This window comes from Geotrypetes seraphini, chromosome 15 (genome assembly GCF_902459505.1).
Source record: "Geotrypetes seraphini chromosome 15, aGeoSer1.1, whole genome shotgun sequence".
NCBI lineage: Eukaryota > Metazoa > Chordata > Amphibia > Gymnophiona > Dermophiidae > Geotrypetes > Geotrypetes seraphini.
Window position 1 is genome coordinate 70,622,269 of NC_047098.1, and position 15,643 is coordinate 70,637,911.

Genomic DNA, 15,643 nt, shown 5'->3' on the forward strand with positions numbered 1-15,643 from the left:
CCCCTTTCAACTTAAACATAGCCCTTCAAGCCACCCTGGGATGTTTCCCTCACCATATAAATTGAAAAAAACCTGCTATGCATGATAATAATAATAATAACAACTTTATTTTGTATACCGCAATACCACAGCAGTTCAGAGCGGTTTACAGAGGAAGAGACTGTACACAGACAGCGATGTTACAGAAAAAGACTTTCAAATTACATTAGCAAGTCAAGAGTAGTCAGGTATATCCGGAGGCATTTCAGAGATACAACAAGGCAGTAAGGAAATTTATCAAAGAGATAGGTTTTAATTGATTTCCTGAAGGTTTGGTAGGAGGGTGCATTTGAAATGAGGGTGGTTAGACATTTATTCCATTTGCCTGCTTGGAATGACAGAGATCTATCAAGAATCTTGTAGATACAGCCCTTCAAGGATGGGAAGGCAAATAGATAAGCACTACGTGTGCAAGGGGTGCCTGGAAATTCAAAATGGTGCGACAGGTAGATTGGGGATGAACCTCTTAAAGTTTTGAAGCAGAGGCAGGCATACTTGAAGATAATCCTTGCCTCCATCAGCAGCCAGTGTAGTTTTCTGTAATACGGGCTTACATGATCCGAATTTTTGAGACCATAAATGAGACGGACGGCAGCATTCTGAATGACTCTTAATCGTTTGATGGTTTTGTTAAAGGATCCAAAGTATATAATATTGCAGTAATCTAAGATGCTTAAGATTAGAGATTGAACTAGCAGTTGATGTGTTCTATCAACTTTAAGAGCATCAGGAGTTGCCTCTTCATCCACTTGTTCTAGCCCCATCACAAATTGATAAGTTTTGTATAACATACTCAACGTCTTTATAAGCTTCTGTTTCAGAAATCCCCCAAATCCATATATTCTGTCACTATATCCTGTTCTCTAGGTCTTCAGTTCTCTAGGTCTTCAACTTGAGACATGCAGTCCAATAAATCCTTTTTGCAGCAAATTATTACTGCTTTGCACGCCCTTGACCACTTCTTCCTGTTTGCCAATATGGGCCTCTGCCTCGCCCATGCAGCCCACCAATTCTGAAAACTCTTTCTTGATTTCAAGTACTGCTGCTTTGATCTGACCTCAGACCGCTGAAAATTCACCTTTAAAATCTGTTGCTCATTTAAACAGATAAGCTTTTGTTATCAGGGCTGTATCATCCATATCCCAAGCAAAGCATGATTCACTCTGTACTAACTCATCCTCTGAAGCACTGTCCCCCGAATCCATGGACGCCATGCTTTATGCAGAAGGAAAACAATAATCTCGTCTATTGAATAGAAAGACTGGACATGATCATGTTTCGACCCTTGATGGGCCTGCCTCAGGAGTCTGAATTTATGCCAAGATGATATTAGTAAAAATGTTGAGTCTTCAAGCCTTATTTTGTATTACATTATGCATATGCCGAATGATTAAAGAAAAAACGGCATCCAGAAATGCCCTTCTAACGCTGCCTGTGATATGCGCCGCTCTGGATGTTAAAACGAAAGTGAAACGCCATGCTTTATACACCATGTGTAATACAAGAACCACTCTTATCTACCAATCACATACTACCTCGTGCATCGTCTGCTTTCTTCTTAGCCAACATCTTGTATGCTGGATCACTGCACATTATTATAAGGGAAAATACTTAGCAAAGAAGGTAGGAACTGTTGTAAATGGTAACTTTTAATAATACTGGGGCTGGAGCTCAACCTTCAGTCAGCCATTCAACCCAGTGACATCACCGGAAGTCCCCTCCATTTCCATTTCAATGGGTAATACCTGCCCCATCTGTCTTACAAAGTCAATAAAGGAGATGATCTCAGGTGATGTGCATCATAGAGGAGGAGGAGGAAGGATCAGAGGACTTTTCTGCTAAATATTCTGGCAACTCCTAACAAGTGGATGGAAATGTCTGAGATTCTTCGAAATATTTTCCTAAGTGTATCAGAGAGTGTGCGTCAAGGAGAACGCTGAGATAGAGACTATGGGAGACTTTTACAGGTTGTGAGACCTTTTCCTGCATTTTGCTGGAGTTGCTGAAGTCACAGGCTTATACAAACTGGTTTCAGTTCAGATGCTCAAAATGCTAATGTGTGGCATGCAAGTGTGTAGATTTCTTGCTGTGAAGAGTTTCTCAAGGATACAAAACAGTGCTGTAAATACATTAGCTATTTAATAGCTTGGAAAAGAGATGGCTGAGGGGAGATATGCTTGAAGACTACAAAATCCTGAGTGGAGTAGAATGGGTACAAGTGGATCGATTTTCACTCCAACAAAAATTGCAAAATCTAGGGGACATTCAATGAAGTTACAGGGAAATACTTTTAAAACCAATAGGAGAAAATGTTTTTTTACTCAGAGAATAGTTAAGCTCTGGAACAAAATTGCCAGAGGTTGTGGTAAGAGTGGATAGCGTAGCTGGTTTTAAGAAAGGTTTGGACAAATTCCTGGAGGAAAAGTCCCTAGTCTGTTATTGAGAAAGACATAGGGGAAGCCACTACTTGCCCTGCATCGGTAGCATGGAATGTTGCTACTACTTGGATTTTGGCCAGGTACTAGGGACCTGGTTTGGCCACTGTGAGAACGGGCTACTGGGCTTGATGGACCATTGGTCTGACCCAGTAAGGCTATTCTTATGTTTTTAATGCCACAATAGCAACAAATCTCGATATGCTCATATTCTCTACCCTCTCTCCCACCTATATCTTATTTTCCCCTCCAAAAAAAAACCAAAACAGGGATGACCAGCTGGCATTTGACAGAACATAAGAATTGCCATACTGGGACAGACAGAAGTTCTATCAAGCCCATTGGCTAAACCAGGTTTAAGTACCTAGCAAGAGCCCAAATAGTAAAACAGATTTTATGCTCCTTATCCTAGAAATAAGCAGTGGATTTTCCCAAGCCATCTCAATAATTGCCTATGGACTTTTCTTTTAGGAAATTATCCAAAACCTTTTTAAACCCTGCTAATCTAACTTATTTCACCTTAATCAGTATTGCAGATTTAAGATACTGACCATCGAGGTTGTTCAGAGATATAACGGTGTCCAGGTCAACTTCTAGAATCTCACCCAACTGTTTCACCAGCACCGTGTCATTGGCTGGGTATACGGCAACATGATCTCCAGACTCGTACCTGGGCAAAAGGAAGATGAAGGGTTTTGATTTAGCCAGATGATTTAGCCAGAGAGTCCAAAGGAGAGCAACAAAAATGGTAAAAGGGCTGGAACACTGCTCGTACGCCGAGAGGCTGGATAGGCTGGGGCTCTTCTCTCTGGAGAAAAGGAGACTCATGGGAGATATGATAGAGACCTTCAAGATCATGAGGGGCATAGAGAGGGTGGATAGGGACAGATTCTTCAGACTGAAGGGGACAGCAAATACGAGGGGGCATTCTGAGAAACTGAAGGGAGACAGGTTCAAAACAAATGCAAGGAAGTTCTTTTTCACCCAAAGGGTAGTGGACACTTGGAATGCGCTACCGGAGGAAGTGATCAGGCAGAGTACGGTACAGGGATTCAAGCAGGGATTGGATGGATTCCTGAGGGATAGAGGGATCGTGGGGTACTGAGTAAACCAACCTGGTCGTGCATGTGCAAGACCGGAGGGCTAGGACTTCGATAGGAGGGCAGAACTTAAATGGGAAACCAAGGTGGCAGGGGAGCCCTTCTGATGATTCAGACAGGCCTTGACCTGTTTTTGGCCACCGCGGGAGCGGACTGCTGGGCAGGATGGACCTGTGGTCTGACCCAGCAGAGGCACTGCTTATGTTCTTATGTACTGATCATCATTTGAGTGCTGTGACAGATTCCAGAATTCCTTTGTTAAAAGACCAGCTACTGCATACATACAGAGCACTGCAGTTGGTTAATCTCTTCCACTGCATATCTGATAAAATTATTAAAAAGAAGCATCATGCTACAAAATGTGTACACTTTTCCCTCCGAATTCACAGGTTTAGAACCTGTGAATTCGGTTATTTGCCATTTTTTTTTTGCCTGCTAATTTTTAAAGGCTGCCTCTGATCCATCCCTGCCTCCCTCCTGGATCCCGAACCTCCCCAGACTTTACTTGGTGATAGGTCAGAGCACGCTACTGGGGTTCAAGGAGGATCTAGATAGGTTCCTGAAAGAAAAGGGGATTGAGGGGTACAGATAGAAGTGGAGGTAGGTTACAGAAATAGTCAGAAACCACTTCACAGGTCGTGGACTTGATGTGCTGCCGCGGGAGCGGACCGCTGGGCACGATGGACCTCTGGTCTGACCCAGTGGAGGCAACTTCTTATGTTCTTATGGTCTAACAGTGATGCAGGGCAAGAGCAATCTTCCTACGTTCCTGCTCCATGCAGAGCTGTCAACAAAAATGGTTGCCGAGAGTTCCTGTGGTCTCACGAGACTACAAAGGGAACTCACGGCAGCCATTTTTGTTGATGGCTGTGCACGAGGCAGGAGCATAGGAAGATCGCTCCTGCCCTGCGTCACCGCTAGGAGTGAGTCAGAGTCAGCCCTAAAAGTTATTTGCGATTTTCCATATTCGCAGGCCGGCTCTGCCCCTAACCCTAGCGAATTCGGAGGGAGAAGTGTACTACTACACAGCAGAGGCATTGGAAAATATTCAGTCTTTTTTTTTTTATAGGAGTGACTAATGTGGTTATAATCCACGAACTGACTGCAAGCACTCAGGATGGACAGGTTGCAGAAACAACCCCTAGACATCTAATTAACGCACCTGATGTTGGAACCAGAGATATCTAACTCAATATGCATTAGATGGCGTTCTCCCCCCTCGTTTAGCTTCCGGTTCATAGAAACAAGGGCCAGGAAAGGATTCTTTGCATCAAAAGGCCTAGGGAAAAATAGCAGCATGAGATATTAAACATCCGAATCAAGTCTGTGCTTAATCAGTTCCTATGCCCCTTTGTTACCACAGGAAAAACCAGCCAGCAAAGGGACTCATTTATTCATTTTTAAAATGGCTATACTGCCTAAATACATATAAAAACATACATAATAAAATTAACATATAAAAACAAATTATCGACCTGGCAAAGAGTGATGAGAACTCCATTTCCACAGGTTCATTTAGCAATATTTTCCCAATCTGAACAAGCTCAACATGCTTCAGTACAGCTTCAGAAAGGAAACCATTTACATGCAAAAATATTTGAGTGTATAAAAGGATGGATCTGAAGCACATTGCTAATATTGTTCTTGAGAAAACTGTACACCACAGTAAGAGATGAAATAAGGAATATAGAAATCTTCGAGAGGACACTCATGTGCCAAGGAGCCCTTTTCTGTAGCTCCTGCTTCTCAATTACTTACGGTTTCTGAGTCTCGTAGCTCTTCAGTCGGCCCATTTCACCAGTGTACACCTTGTTTGCGTTTATGTCCGTATGCAGTAACAGCTCATACTGGCGAATGCTGAAGTGGGTCAAGAACAAACATTTCTAATACAGAATTGTACTGCACTGGGTTTTTCCTGCCTCCATCCTAGCATCTAAAGCCGTATCACCACTCTTATAATTTTGGGGGAGTTAAACTGAAGGGCTGAGTTACCATGCTAGCTCTGCTATTTGATTTTATGGGACACTTTCATTCAAATCTTTCCCAAATATATAAGAAACTAGCTCAGGTTGTACTTTAACCTTTGAAACACTGGTTGGTAATGCTATAATAAAAGTGAAGACTTGTCAGATTCATTCCACTTAGGCCATTCAACAGCAGAGCCTTGCACTGGAGTAAGCATGCAATAACTGAAGGGTTACCTTCGAAAGCTGTTCAAAAAATGTACTTAGTCCAATAAAATAAGGTATCATATTATTGTGGGAGTGTGTGGTGCAGTGGTTAGAGCTACAGCCTCAGCACCCTAAGGTTGTGGGTTCAAATCCCTCACTGCTCCTTGTGACCCTGGGCAAGTCACTTAATCCCCTCATTGCCCCAGCTCACTGAACGTAAACCACTTAGGATATAAGTGTTACATAAAGTAATTAAAATAATAAATAAAAAATATTTCTTTTAGGTTTTGTTTTATTTCTATATATTATTATGTGCCATTTCAAAATATATCATACCATGGTCCTATGGCCTCTCCCTCCTTATAAACCCAGGATCCTGCATCCTTCTCCTGAATCATATCTTGAATGAGAAATAAAACTAACAGCCACCCTCCATAATTTATTTCTATATTTACTTGGTTTCGTATCCCCATCCTCCCTGGAGAGCCCAGAATGGGTTACAAGTTTACATACATATTAAAGTGTGTGTATACAAGGTGATGGCAAATATGGCATGGCAGGACATTTTCTGACAGAGATGGAAAAACAGTTAAAGCCTAAAACAACATGACAAACATGGTATGCTGAGATACAGTATGGACGTGTAATGTATGACAAAACTTAGCAGGTGTTCACGGCTGAGGCGCCAGGAGCGGGACCACAGAAGACAAACGTGAATAGGGACGGAGGAGTAATAGACCCTGATCGATTTTCAGAGGATTATGTCGTGAGGAGCTAGCTAAAATAAAGGTAGACAAAGCGATAGGGGCCGGAGGGTATACATCCGAGGGTGCTGAAGGAACTTAGGGAAGTTCTGGTAGCTCCGCTGACTGACCTTTTCAACGAGTCTCTAGAGTCGGGAGTAGTACCGGAAGACTGGAGAAGGGTGGATGTGGTCCCTCTCCACAAAAGTGGAAGTAAGGGAGAAGTAGGGAATTACAGGTCGGTAAGTCTGACTTCTGTGGTAAGCAAATTAATGGAAACGCTTTTAAAACAGAGAATGGTCAAGTTTCTAGAATCCTGTGGATTACAGGACCGGAGGCAACATAGATTCACTAGAGGTAGGTCTTATCAGACAAATCTGATCAATTCCTTTGACTGGGTGACCAGAGAATTGGATAGAGGAAGTGCGCTAGATGTGGTGTACTTAGATTTTAGCAAAGCCTTTGACAGTGTTCCACACAGACATCTAATAAATAAACTGAGTGCCCTTGGGATGGGTCCCAAAGTGACAGGCTGGGTCAGGAATTGGTTGAGCGGAAAGCGACAGAGGGTAGTGATCAATGAAGATCGCTCTGAGGAAAGGGATGTTACCAGTGGTGTGCCTCAAGGTTCTGTTCTTGGGCCCGTTCTTTTTAACATTTTTATAAATGATATTGCTGAAGGGTTGTCAGGTAAGATTTGCCTCTTTGCAGATGATACCAAACTCTGCAATAGAATAGACACGCCGGATGGTGTGAATAACATGAAGAAAAACCTGGCAAAGCTTGAAGAATAGTCTGAAATTTGATAGCTAAAATTTAATGCTAAGAAAATCAAAGTCAAGTATTTGGGCTGCAAAAACCCAAGGGAATGGTACAATTTAGGGGGTGAAGAACTTATATGCACGACGGAAGAGCAGGACTTGAGTGTGATTGTATGTGATGATCTTAAGATGGCCAAACAGGTTGAAAAGGTTACAGAAAAAGCTAGAAGGATGCTAGGTTGCATAGGGAGAGGTGTGGCTTGTAGGAAAAAGGAGGTATTGATGCCCCTGTATAAGACTTTGGTGAGACCTCATTTAGAATATTGTGTATAATTCTGGAGGTTGCACCTTCAAAAAGATATAAAAAGGATGGAGTCTGTCCAGAGGAAGGCTACTAAAATGGTATGTGGTCTTCATCATGAGGCGTATGGGGACAGACTTAATCTCAAACTGCATACATTGGAGGAAAGGCGGGAGAGGGGAGATGATAGAGACGTTTAAATACCTACATAATGTAAATGCACATGAAAGGAAACTCTGCAATGAGAAGACATAGAATGAAGTTAAAAGGTGGCTCAGGTTTAATCTAAGGAAATACTTTTTTTACAGAAAGAGTGGTAGATATGTGGAAAAGTCTCCTGGAAGAGGTGGCAGAGACAGAGACTGTGTCTGAATACAAGAGAAAAATAGCAAAACTCGAAAATAAATGGGAGATTAAAAAATCACAAAAAAAAAAAAGCAAAAACCACCCAAACCCCAAGAAATGGAACTTGTTTCTCCCCCTTATCCAGTTCCATTTCTTGGGGTTTGGGAGGTTTTTGAATACAAGAGAAAGCAGATAAAGGAATACAGCTATGAGATTATCAAAGCTAGGAAAATATACTATGGTGATAAAATTAATACTGCGAAAAATCAAAGCAAAGCTTTATTTTCATTATGGAAATTGATAACAGTGCCAGGAAAGGTACACAAATCTATTAAACCTTTGGTAGAAGGATTAGCTACCTTCTTTAATGATAAAATTTTAAAAATAAGATCATCTTTTCCTAATATTCCAGTAACTACTATCTTATCGTACAACAAAAATTCCTCTGATGAGATACCAGTTGATAGATACTGGCATACTTTTAAGCACAATAACAAAACATCAACTTAAACAGCTTTGTGTTAAATTTGGAAAGAAAAAATGTTTGTTTGATCTTGTTCCATCATATATTTTTTTGCAATATTCCCTCACATGGTATTACCTGGCTTACAATGCTTATAAATTATATTCTTACTAGTGGATTTTTTTTCACCAGATATGGGACAAATTATATTTAAAAAATCTTCTATACAGGAATGAGAAAGAGAATCAAATCCAACTCCTATAACTTTCCCACTTATATTCAAAAATGATTTACTTATGCCATCATTTCATTGAAAGTTTCATACACATCAATTCTTATAATGATGAATAAGGGGAGAGCCTCAGAACCCCTTGCGTACTAATGTTAGTTACTGCACTAGAAAGGGAAAAGATCTGAGGCTCTTGACCCCCCCTCCTACCCACAGCAGACACAGTAAAGGTTTCAAAATGGTGTCAAAAAGGTCAAAACTACTTAGCTGTAGGTAGATTATACTTAACCCACTGCTGAAAAACTCTGAATTAGATCCAACATTAGCTTTGAACTATCGCCCTGTGGCCAATATACCATTGCTAACAAAGATCTTAGAATCCATTATTTCAAAGCAATTATCAGAATATCTGGATAAATTTTCTATACTCCTCCATTTCAATTTGGATTTTGCCCAAATTATAATACTGAAACCCTTCTTATTTCACTGGTTGCGAAGATTCAACATCTTTTGGCTCATGGTCGCTGCGCTGTTTTACTGCAGTTTGATCTTTCAGCAGCATTTGATGTCATAGATCATGATATTCTTAAACAACTTCTACTTGACATCGGAATAGATCAAGAAGTTCTAAACTGGTTTAGTGGCTTTTTGAAACTACGATCATATAAAGTTCATACTGAGAATAACTTCTCCCCTGTATGTGGAGTACCACCCGACGTCAATATTGCCCTAAAAAAACCAAATATATATAAATGACAGGGCTAATAGCCACTAACATCACTCTCTCACTTTGCACCAGAAACCTAGGCTCCACTAACAGATGTACATGTGTTATTTACCATGGAAACTATATCCACAGAGATCAGATACAAATGTCTGCATATTTTCAAAGTGAAAGTTCTTATCTATATTCTCTTGGAAAATTGGCATATAGCCACTGGCAAAGAAAAAAGTACCCTTTGACTTTTAATCAATAAAAGTAGTCTGAAAAATGCTCCTTTAGAGACCCTTATTGGGCTGTGCATTTTATTTTATATATTTTTTTAATACAGATCAACCCAACAAATTCCATCTCTAATGAACAGCACTCACCTGGATTCTTCTCCTGTAGCTTCGACTCCAAAGTGTTCACATACTGCAGGCCAGAACTGTTCCCGCCAGGTGATGAAATCCTCTTCCAAACTGTCAAAAGGAGAATAAGCCAGAAGTGAAGGCAGGAAAAAGAGACCAACGCTTCCCAACAATGGAATTTGCTAAGGCAATCACATACGTCAGTTCACTGCTAGGAAACATCCATAGACCAAAAAAATAGGGGGGGTTCCTGCCATTGCACAATGGTGATCCCCACTGACCTGGTGAAGCTTGAAGAATGGTCTGAAATTTGGCAGCTAAAATTTAATGCTAAGAAATGCATTTGAGCTGCAAAAACCTGAGGGAATGGTACAGTTTAGGGGGTGAAGAACTTATGTGCACAACAGAAGAGAGGAACTTGGGTGTGATTGTATGTGATGATCTTAAGGTGGCCAAACAAGTTGAAAAGGTGACTGTGAAAGCTAGAAGGATGCTAGGTTGCACAGGGAAAGGTATGGCCAGTAGGAAAAAGAAGGTATTGATGCCCCTGTATAAGACTTTGGTGAGACCTCATTTAGAACATTATGTACAATTCTGGAGACTGCACCTTCAAAAAAGATATAAAAAAGATGGAGTCGATCCAGAGGAAGGCTACTAAAATGGTATGTGGTCTTTGTCATGAGGACAGACTTAAAGATCTCAATCTGTATACTTTGGAAGAAAGACAGGAGAGGAGAGATACGATAGAGACGTTTCGATACCTAAGTAATGTAAATGCGCATGAGTCGCATCTCTTTCATGTGAAAGGAAACTCTACAATGAGAGGGCTTAGGAAGAAGTTAAAAGGTGATAGGCTCTGGAGTAATCTAAGAACATAAGCAGTGCCTCTGCTGGGTCAAACCAGAGGTCCATCATGCCCTGCAGTCTGCTCACGTGGCGGCCCATCAGGTCCAGGACCTATATAGTAATCCTTTATCTATACCCTTCTATCCCCTTTTCCTTCAGGAAATCATCTAATCCCTTCTTGAACCCCAATACTGTACTCTGTCCTATCACACCCTCTGGAAGTGCATTCCATGTGTCCACCGCCCTTTGGGTGAAGAAGAACTTCCTAGCATTGGTTCTAAATCTGTCCCCTCTTAATTTTTCCAAATGCCCTCTCGTTCTTGTAGTTTTCGAAAGTTTGAAGAATCTGTCCCTCTCTACTTTCTCTATGCCCTTAATGATCTTGTAAGTCTCTATCATGTCCCCTCTAAGTCTCCGCTTCTCCAGGGAAAAGAGCCCTAGTTTCTCCAATCTTTCAGCATATGAAAGGTTTTCCATACCTTTTATCAATCGTGTCGCTCTTTTCTGGACCCTCTCGAGTATTGCCATATCCTTCTTAAGGTACGGCGACCAATACTGGATGCAGTACTCCAGATGCAGGCGCACCATCACCCGATACAACGGCAGGATAACTTCTTTCATTCTGGTTGTTATACCTTTCTTGATAATACCTAGCATTCTATTCGCCTTCTTAGAGGCCGCTACGCACTGTGCCGACGGCTTCATTGTCTTGTCCACTATTACCCCCAAGTCCTTTTCTAGGGTACTTTCACACATTACCAGCCATTTTTTTACAGAAAGGGTGGTAGATGCATGGAACAGTCTCCTGGAAGAGGTGGTGGAGACAGAGACTGTGTCTGAATTCTAGAGGGCCTGGGATAAGCATGTGGGATCTCTCAGAGAGAGAAAGAGATGGTTACTCAGGAAGGACAAACTAGATAGGCCATTTGGCCTTTATCTGCCATCATGTTTCTATAAGGAGATCAGGTGAGGTCGCAGCATGGAGCGATAGAGAGGCATTATAACATTCTTGGTCTTGTTAACCATCCCTTTTTAATAATTCCTAGTATCTTGTTTGCTTTTTTGGCCACTGCCACACATTGGGCAGAAAGTTTCATCGTATTATCTACAATTACACCTAGATCATTTTCTTTGGCACTAACCCCCAAGATGGACCCTAGCATCTGGTAACTGTGATTCAGGGGCAGCAGAGCCTTCTAGTGAAGGAGGTGGTGTTAAAAAGCAGGAGTGGATTCTGCACATCTGTTGCATTAGAAAAGATTATTAACACTTATTTCTCAACTGTCTTAATACTTCTGGCTAGTGAGTGGCTACTGAGGGAAAGATTCTCAAAACCCAACGTGCTTTTAACAATGATTGTTAAACCGGCTGGAACCAATTCTCAAAAGGGCTCACTGTGGTCTTTTCCAAGCTTCCTGGCAGATTCTGACTCTGCCATGGAAATGTATTACAACAAGGTCATTAATATTTAACGAGCACTCTGGGTGATTCTCTTTTATCACCAAGTGATTCCCTAACCTCGCTGTCCTACATTTCCGAGCAAAATTTTCTGGCAGGTCTGAGCATCTTACTTTCTAGACAGTGTCTGAGCACTGATTGGCTCAGGCATTAACAGGAAAGTAAGGCTTGACAGCTCAGAAAATTTTGCTCCGTCCCCCTAACAACCCCAGACACCCTCAGGAGGGATGGCCCCCATCTCAACATCCCCGTACTTGTCAGTTCACGGCCGGCAGGATGCCTACTCCCTACGGCCGGCAGGCCCGCCTCTTCAAAATGGGCCAATTAGAGCAGGGGATGCACCAGGGAGGGGAAGGCCTGCCATTTTGAACAGGTTGGCATGTTGGTCACAGGGCATAGGCATCCCTCCAGCCAGCTGTGGACTGAAAGGTACAGGGGTGTTGGAGGGTGGGCATCACCGGTGGCAGGAGGGACTGGGCATCCCTCCTGCCATCCTTTAATTCTATTATGGGGTTTGTTTGTTTTTTTAAATGGGTGTATTCTGTTCGTGTGCCAAACGCTATCACCAGAGACTCATCACATGACCCTCTGATGCCGATTTTTAAAAAGGATTCCAGAGGTGATCCAGGAAATTATAGACTGGTGAGCCTGACATCGGTATCAGACAAAATGGTAGACTCTATTATAAAGAGCAAAATGACAGAACATATGCATAAGCATGGATTCATGAGAGAAAGCCAACATGGTTTTAGTCAAGGGAAATCTTGCCTCATCAATCTACTGTGTCATTGTTGAGGATACGTTGAAACCCTCAGCTCAATGTGCAGCGGCTGCTAAGAAAGCAAATAGAATGTTAGAAATTATCAGGAAAGGAATGTAAAACAAAGATGAAAATGTTATAATGCCCTTGTATCGCTCTATGGTATGGCCGCACCTCAAATATTGTATGCAGTTCTGGTCACCATATCTGAAAAAAGATATAGCGGAATTAGAAAAGGTATAGAGAAGGGTGCCAAAAATGATAAAAGGGATTGGATGACTTCCCCATGAGTAAAGGCTAAAGCGGCTAGGGCTCTTCAGATTGGAGAAGAAACGGCTCAGGGGTGATATGATAGAAGTCTATAAAATACTGAGTGGAATGGAAAGGGTAAATGTCAATTGCTTGTTCACTCTTTCCAAAAATACTAGGACCAGGGGGCATGCAATGAAGCTATTAAGTGGTAGATTTAATCAAACCAGAGAAAATATTTATTCACACTACATGTAACATTCTCAACCAGATAGAACTCTGGATGCTTTCATTCAGACTGAAATTAAACCCCGACAAATCAAAATTCTTCCTAGCCTCCCCCAAAGATAAAATCAAGGAAACCACAATTCAACTAAATGGAAAGATCTTCCCCCCTTGATCCGACCATAAAAATTCTGGGAGTCACGCTGGACAAAAACCTATCCCTAGAAAACCATACCGACATCATTGTTAGGAAAAGCTTCTCGGTGCTCTGGAAACTTCGCACCATAAAAAAATACTTCAATGACACTGCATTCCGCCTACTTGTACAATCCTCCATCCTCAGCATTCTCGACTACTGCAACATCATTTTCCTTAACGCCACAAAGAAAATTACCAGGAGACTAAAAATAATCCAAAATACCACAGTGCGCCTCATTTTTGGCCTAAAGAAATGGGAACATGTCACCCCTTTCTACCACCAACTACACTGGCTGCCATTTGAATCTAGAGTTCTTTTTAAATTTGCATGCTTCTGTTACAAATCGGTTAACGGTTCTTCTCCTAGTTACATAAATACCCACTTTAACCTTTATTGCAACAACAGGACATCACGCAGAATTCAACTGTTCGCCTTCCCTTCGCCAAAACACTTCCAAGCAGCCAAGTCGAACCCATGGCTAGCCCAGATGATACTCGAGGCCCCACTTACCTTGCCTTCAGAAAACTACTAAAAACTTACTTATTCAGCAAACATGACCCTTAATTAATCCCTTCACCCCACAAACACCGGCCCCACCCCTCCCCCTTTCGCCCTCACCAGATCCTCCCTTGTCCCACTCTCTACTTTCCTTGTCTAGTTCGATCAAAGCTGCAATTTCTGTTAAATTGCTGTACATTTTCCCTTCATTGCAGACTACTGTAAACTGCTGTAACTTCCTCGCTGACTGCTGTAAATTGTTGTAATCTATCGTAAATCTGATTGTAATTTGTTGTAAATCTGCTTGTAACTTGTTGTAAATAAGCTTGTCAATGCAGATCAATTGTTAATTGATGTAAACCACCTAGAACTCGCTGGGTATGGCGGTATATAAGAATAAAGTTATTATTATTATTATTTATTAATTAATTATTTATTTATTTATTAATTAAACTCTGCAAGTCATTGCCAGTGAACGTGGTGAAATCAGTTAGCTTAGCCGGGATTAAAAAAGGTTTGGATAATTTCCTGAAAGAGAAGTCCATAGGCCATTATTGAGATGGCTTGGGGAAATCCATTGCTTATTCCTAGGATAAACAGAATAAAATCTGTTTGACTACTTGAGATCTAGCTAGTTACTTCGGACCTGGGTAGGCTTGATGGGCTTTCAGTCTGTCCCGGTATGGCAATTCTTATGTACCTCATTTGCATGTACAGGTTTTTGATGATGACTCATCTTTTGTAAATTGTTATATTTACGGCTGCAACAATGATCTGTCAGATTTCACCGTGAAGTTTTGAGAATCTTCCCCCTCAGTGATCACATCACTTGCATTTCTAACCAGTTTGTGTGAGAAGCTTACCGAATAGAAGTCTATGCTATGAGCTATTTGCAATTCAATAATGTTCTTGCTACTCTCAGCAATGAATGCTTTAAAATGGGGTATTCACCTTCTAAGAAGGATCATAGAGAATATCATGCTACTCACTTTCCATCATCATCTCCCAATCCTAGATCAAAGATACGTTGACCTCCAAGCTCTTCCAGCCGCTTGTCCACATACTTCCCCATAGCATTGAAGTGCTCATACGTTTTATTTCCTAGACCAAAAACCTGCAGTGAAAAAAAGGTTTATTAGCATCTTGGGACACATTGTGAAAATCTAAGTTTTCTGAAAGTTCTTCAACACTGTAAAAGGTTACTTTGGAAAACATCTTTTAAGTTTGCTGAAAAATGACAAGAGCCCATGAACAGGTGTCAACAGGTATACGGAATATGCACTTCTCTCATCCGCCAAATCCACCACCTGCTCCTCCAATCTGATTCCCATTTGGTGCTATCTCTCCTGCTGTCATACCTCCCATCTCTCCCATCTTCAACCTATCACTCTCCACTGCAACTGTCCCTGATCTCTTCAAATGTGCCATAGTCACAACCCACCTCAAAAAACTCTCATTCTATTATCGCCTGGTAGACTGGTATAGTCCTTATGAATGGGTTATATGCCTCACTGCTACCAGCAGGTGGAGACTGAGCACAAACTTGTATATAAGGATAGATTCCCCCATAGCAATCCAGTCTGTCTCAGTCTCCATAGCAGGTGGTAAAACTAAATTGGCTCCCCTCTTAGTACTGTTGGAACTTTGTTTTGGACTCCTGGATTCCCCTTTTGTGCCAGATAGAGCTTGAACGGGTCCTGTTTGGGGATCCGTCCAACCTCGGGGTGTTAAATTCGGCGGGTCTCGTGCT

The 15,643-nt window shown here is 41.6% G+C and overlaps 1 protein-coding gene across 3 annotated transcripts in view; it reads right to left on the minus strand.

Annotated features, from left to right (window-relative positions):
* LOC117348933 (NADPH--cytochrome P450 reductase) overlaps positions 1–15,643 on the minus strand; it is a 154,590-nt gene that overhangs the window by 46,281 nt on the left and 92,666 nt on the right. For all 3 annotated transcript variants that reach the window (XM_033921602.1, XM_033921603.1, XM_033921604.1), the window contains 5 exons: positions 14,883–15,007; positions 9,680–9,769; positions 5,333–5,431; positions 4,737–4,853; positions 3,026–3,144 (listed from right to left, as the gene is read on the minus strand). In XM_033921602.1, the coding sequence (XP_033777493.1) occupies positions 3,026–3,144; positions 4,737–4,853; positions 5,333–5,431; positions 9,680–9,769; positions 14,883–15,007 (550 nt within the window). The remainder of the gene's footprint in view (positions 1–3,025; positions 3,145–4,736; positions 4,854–5,332; positions 5,432–9,679; positions 9,770–14,882; positions 15,008–15,643) is intronic.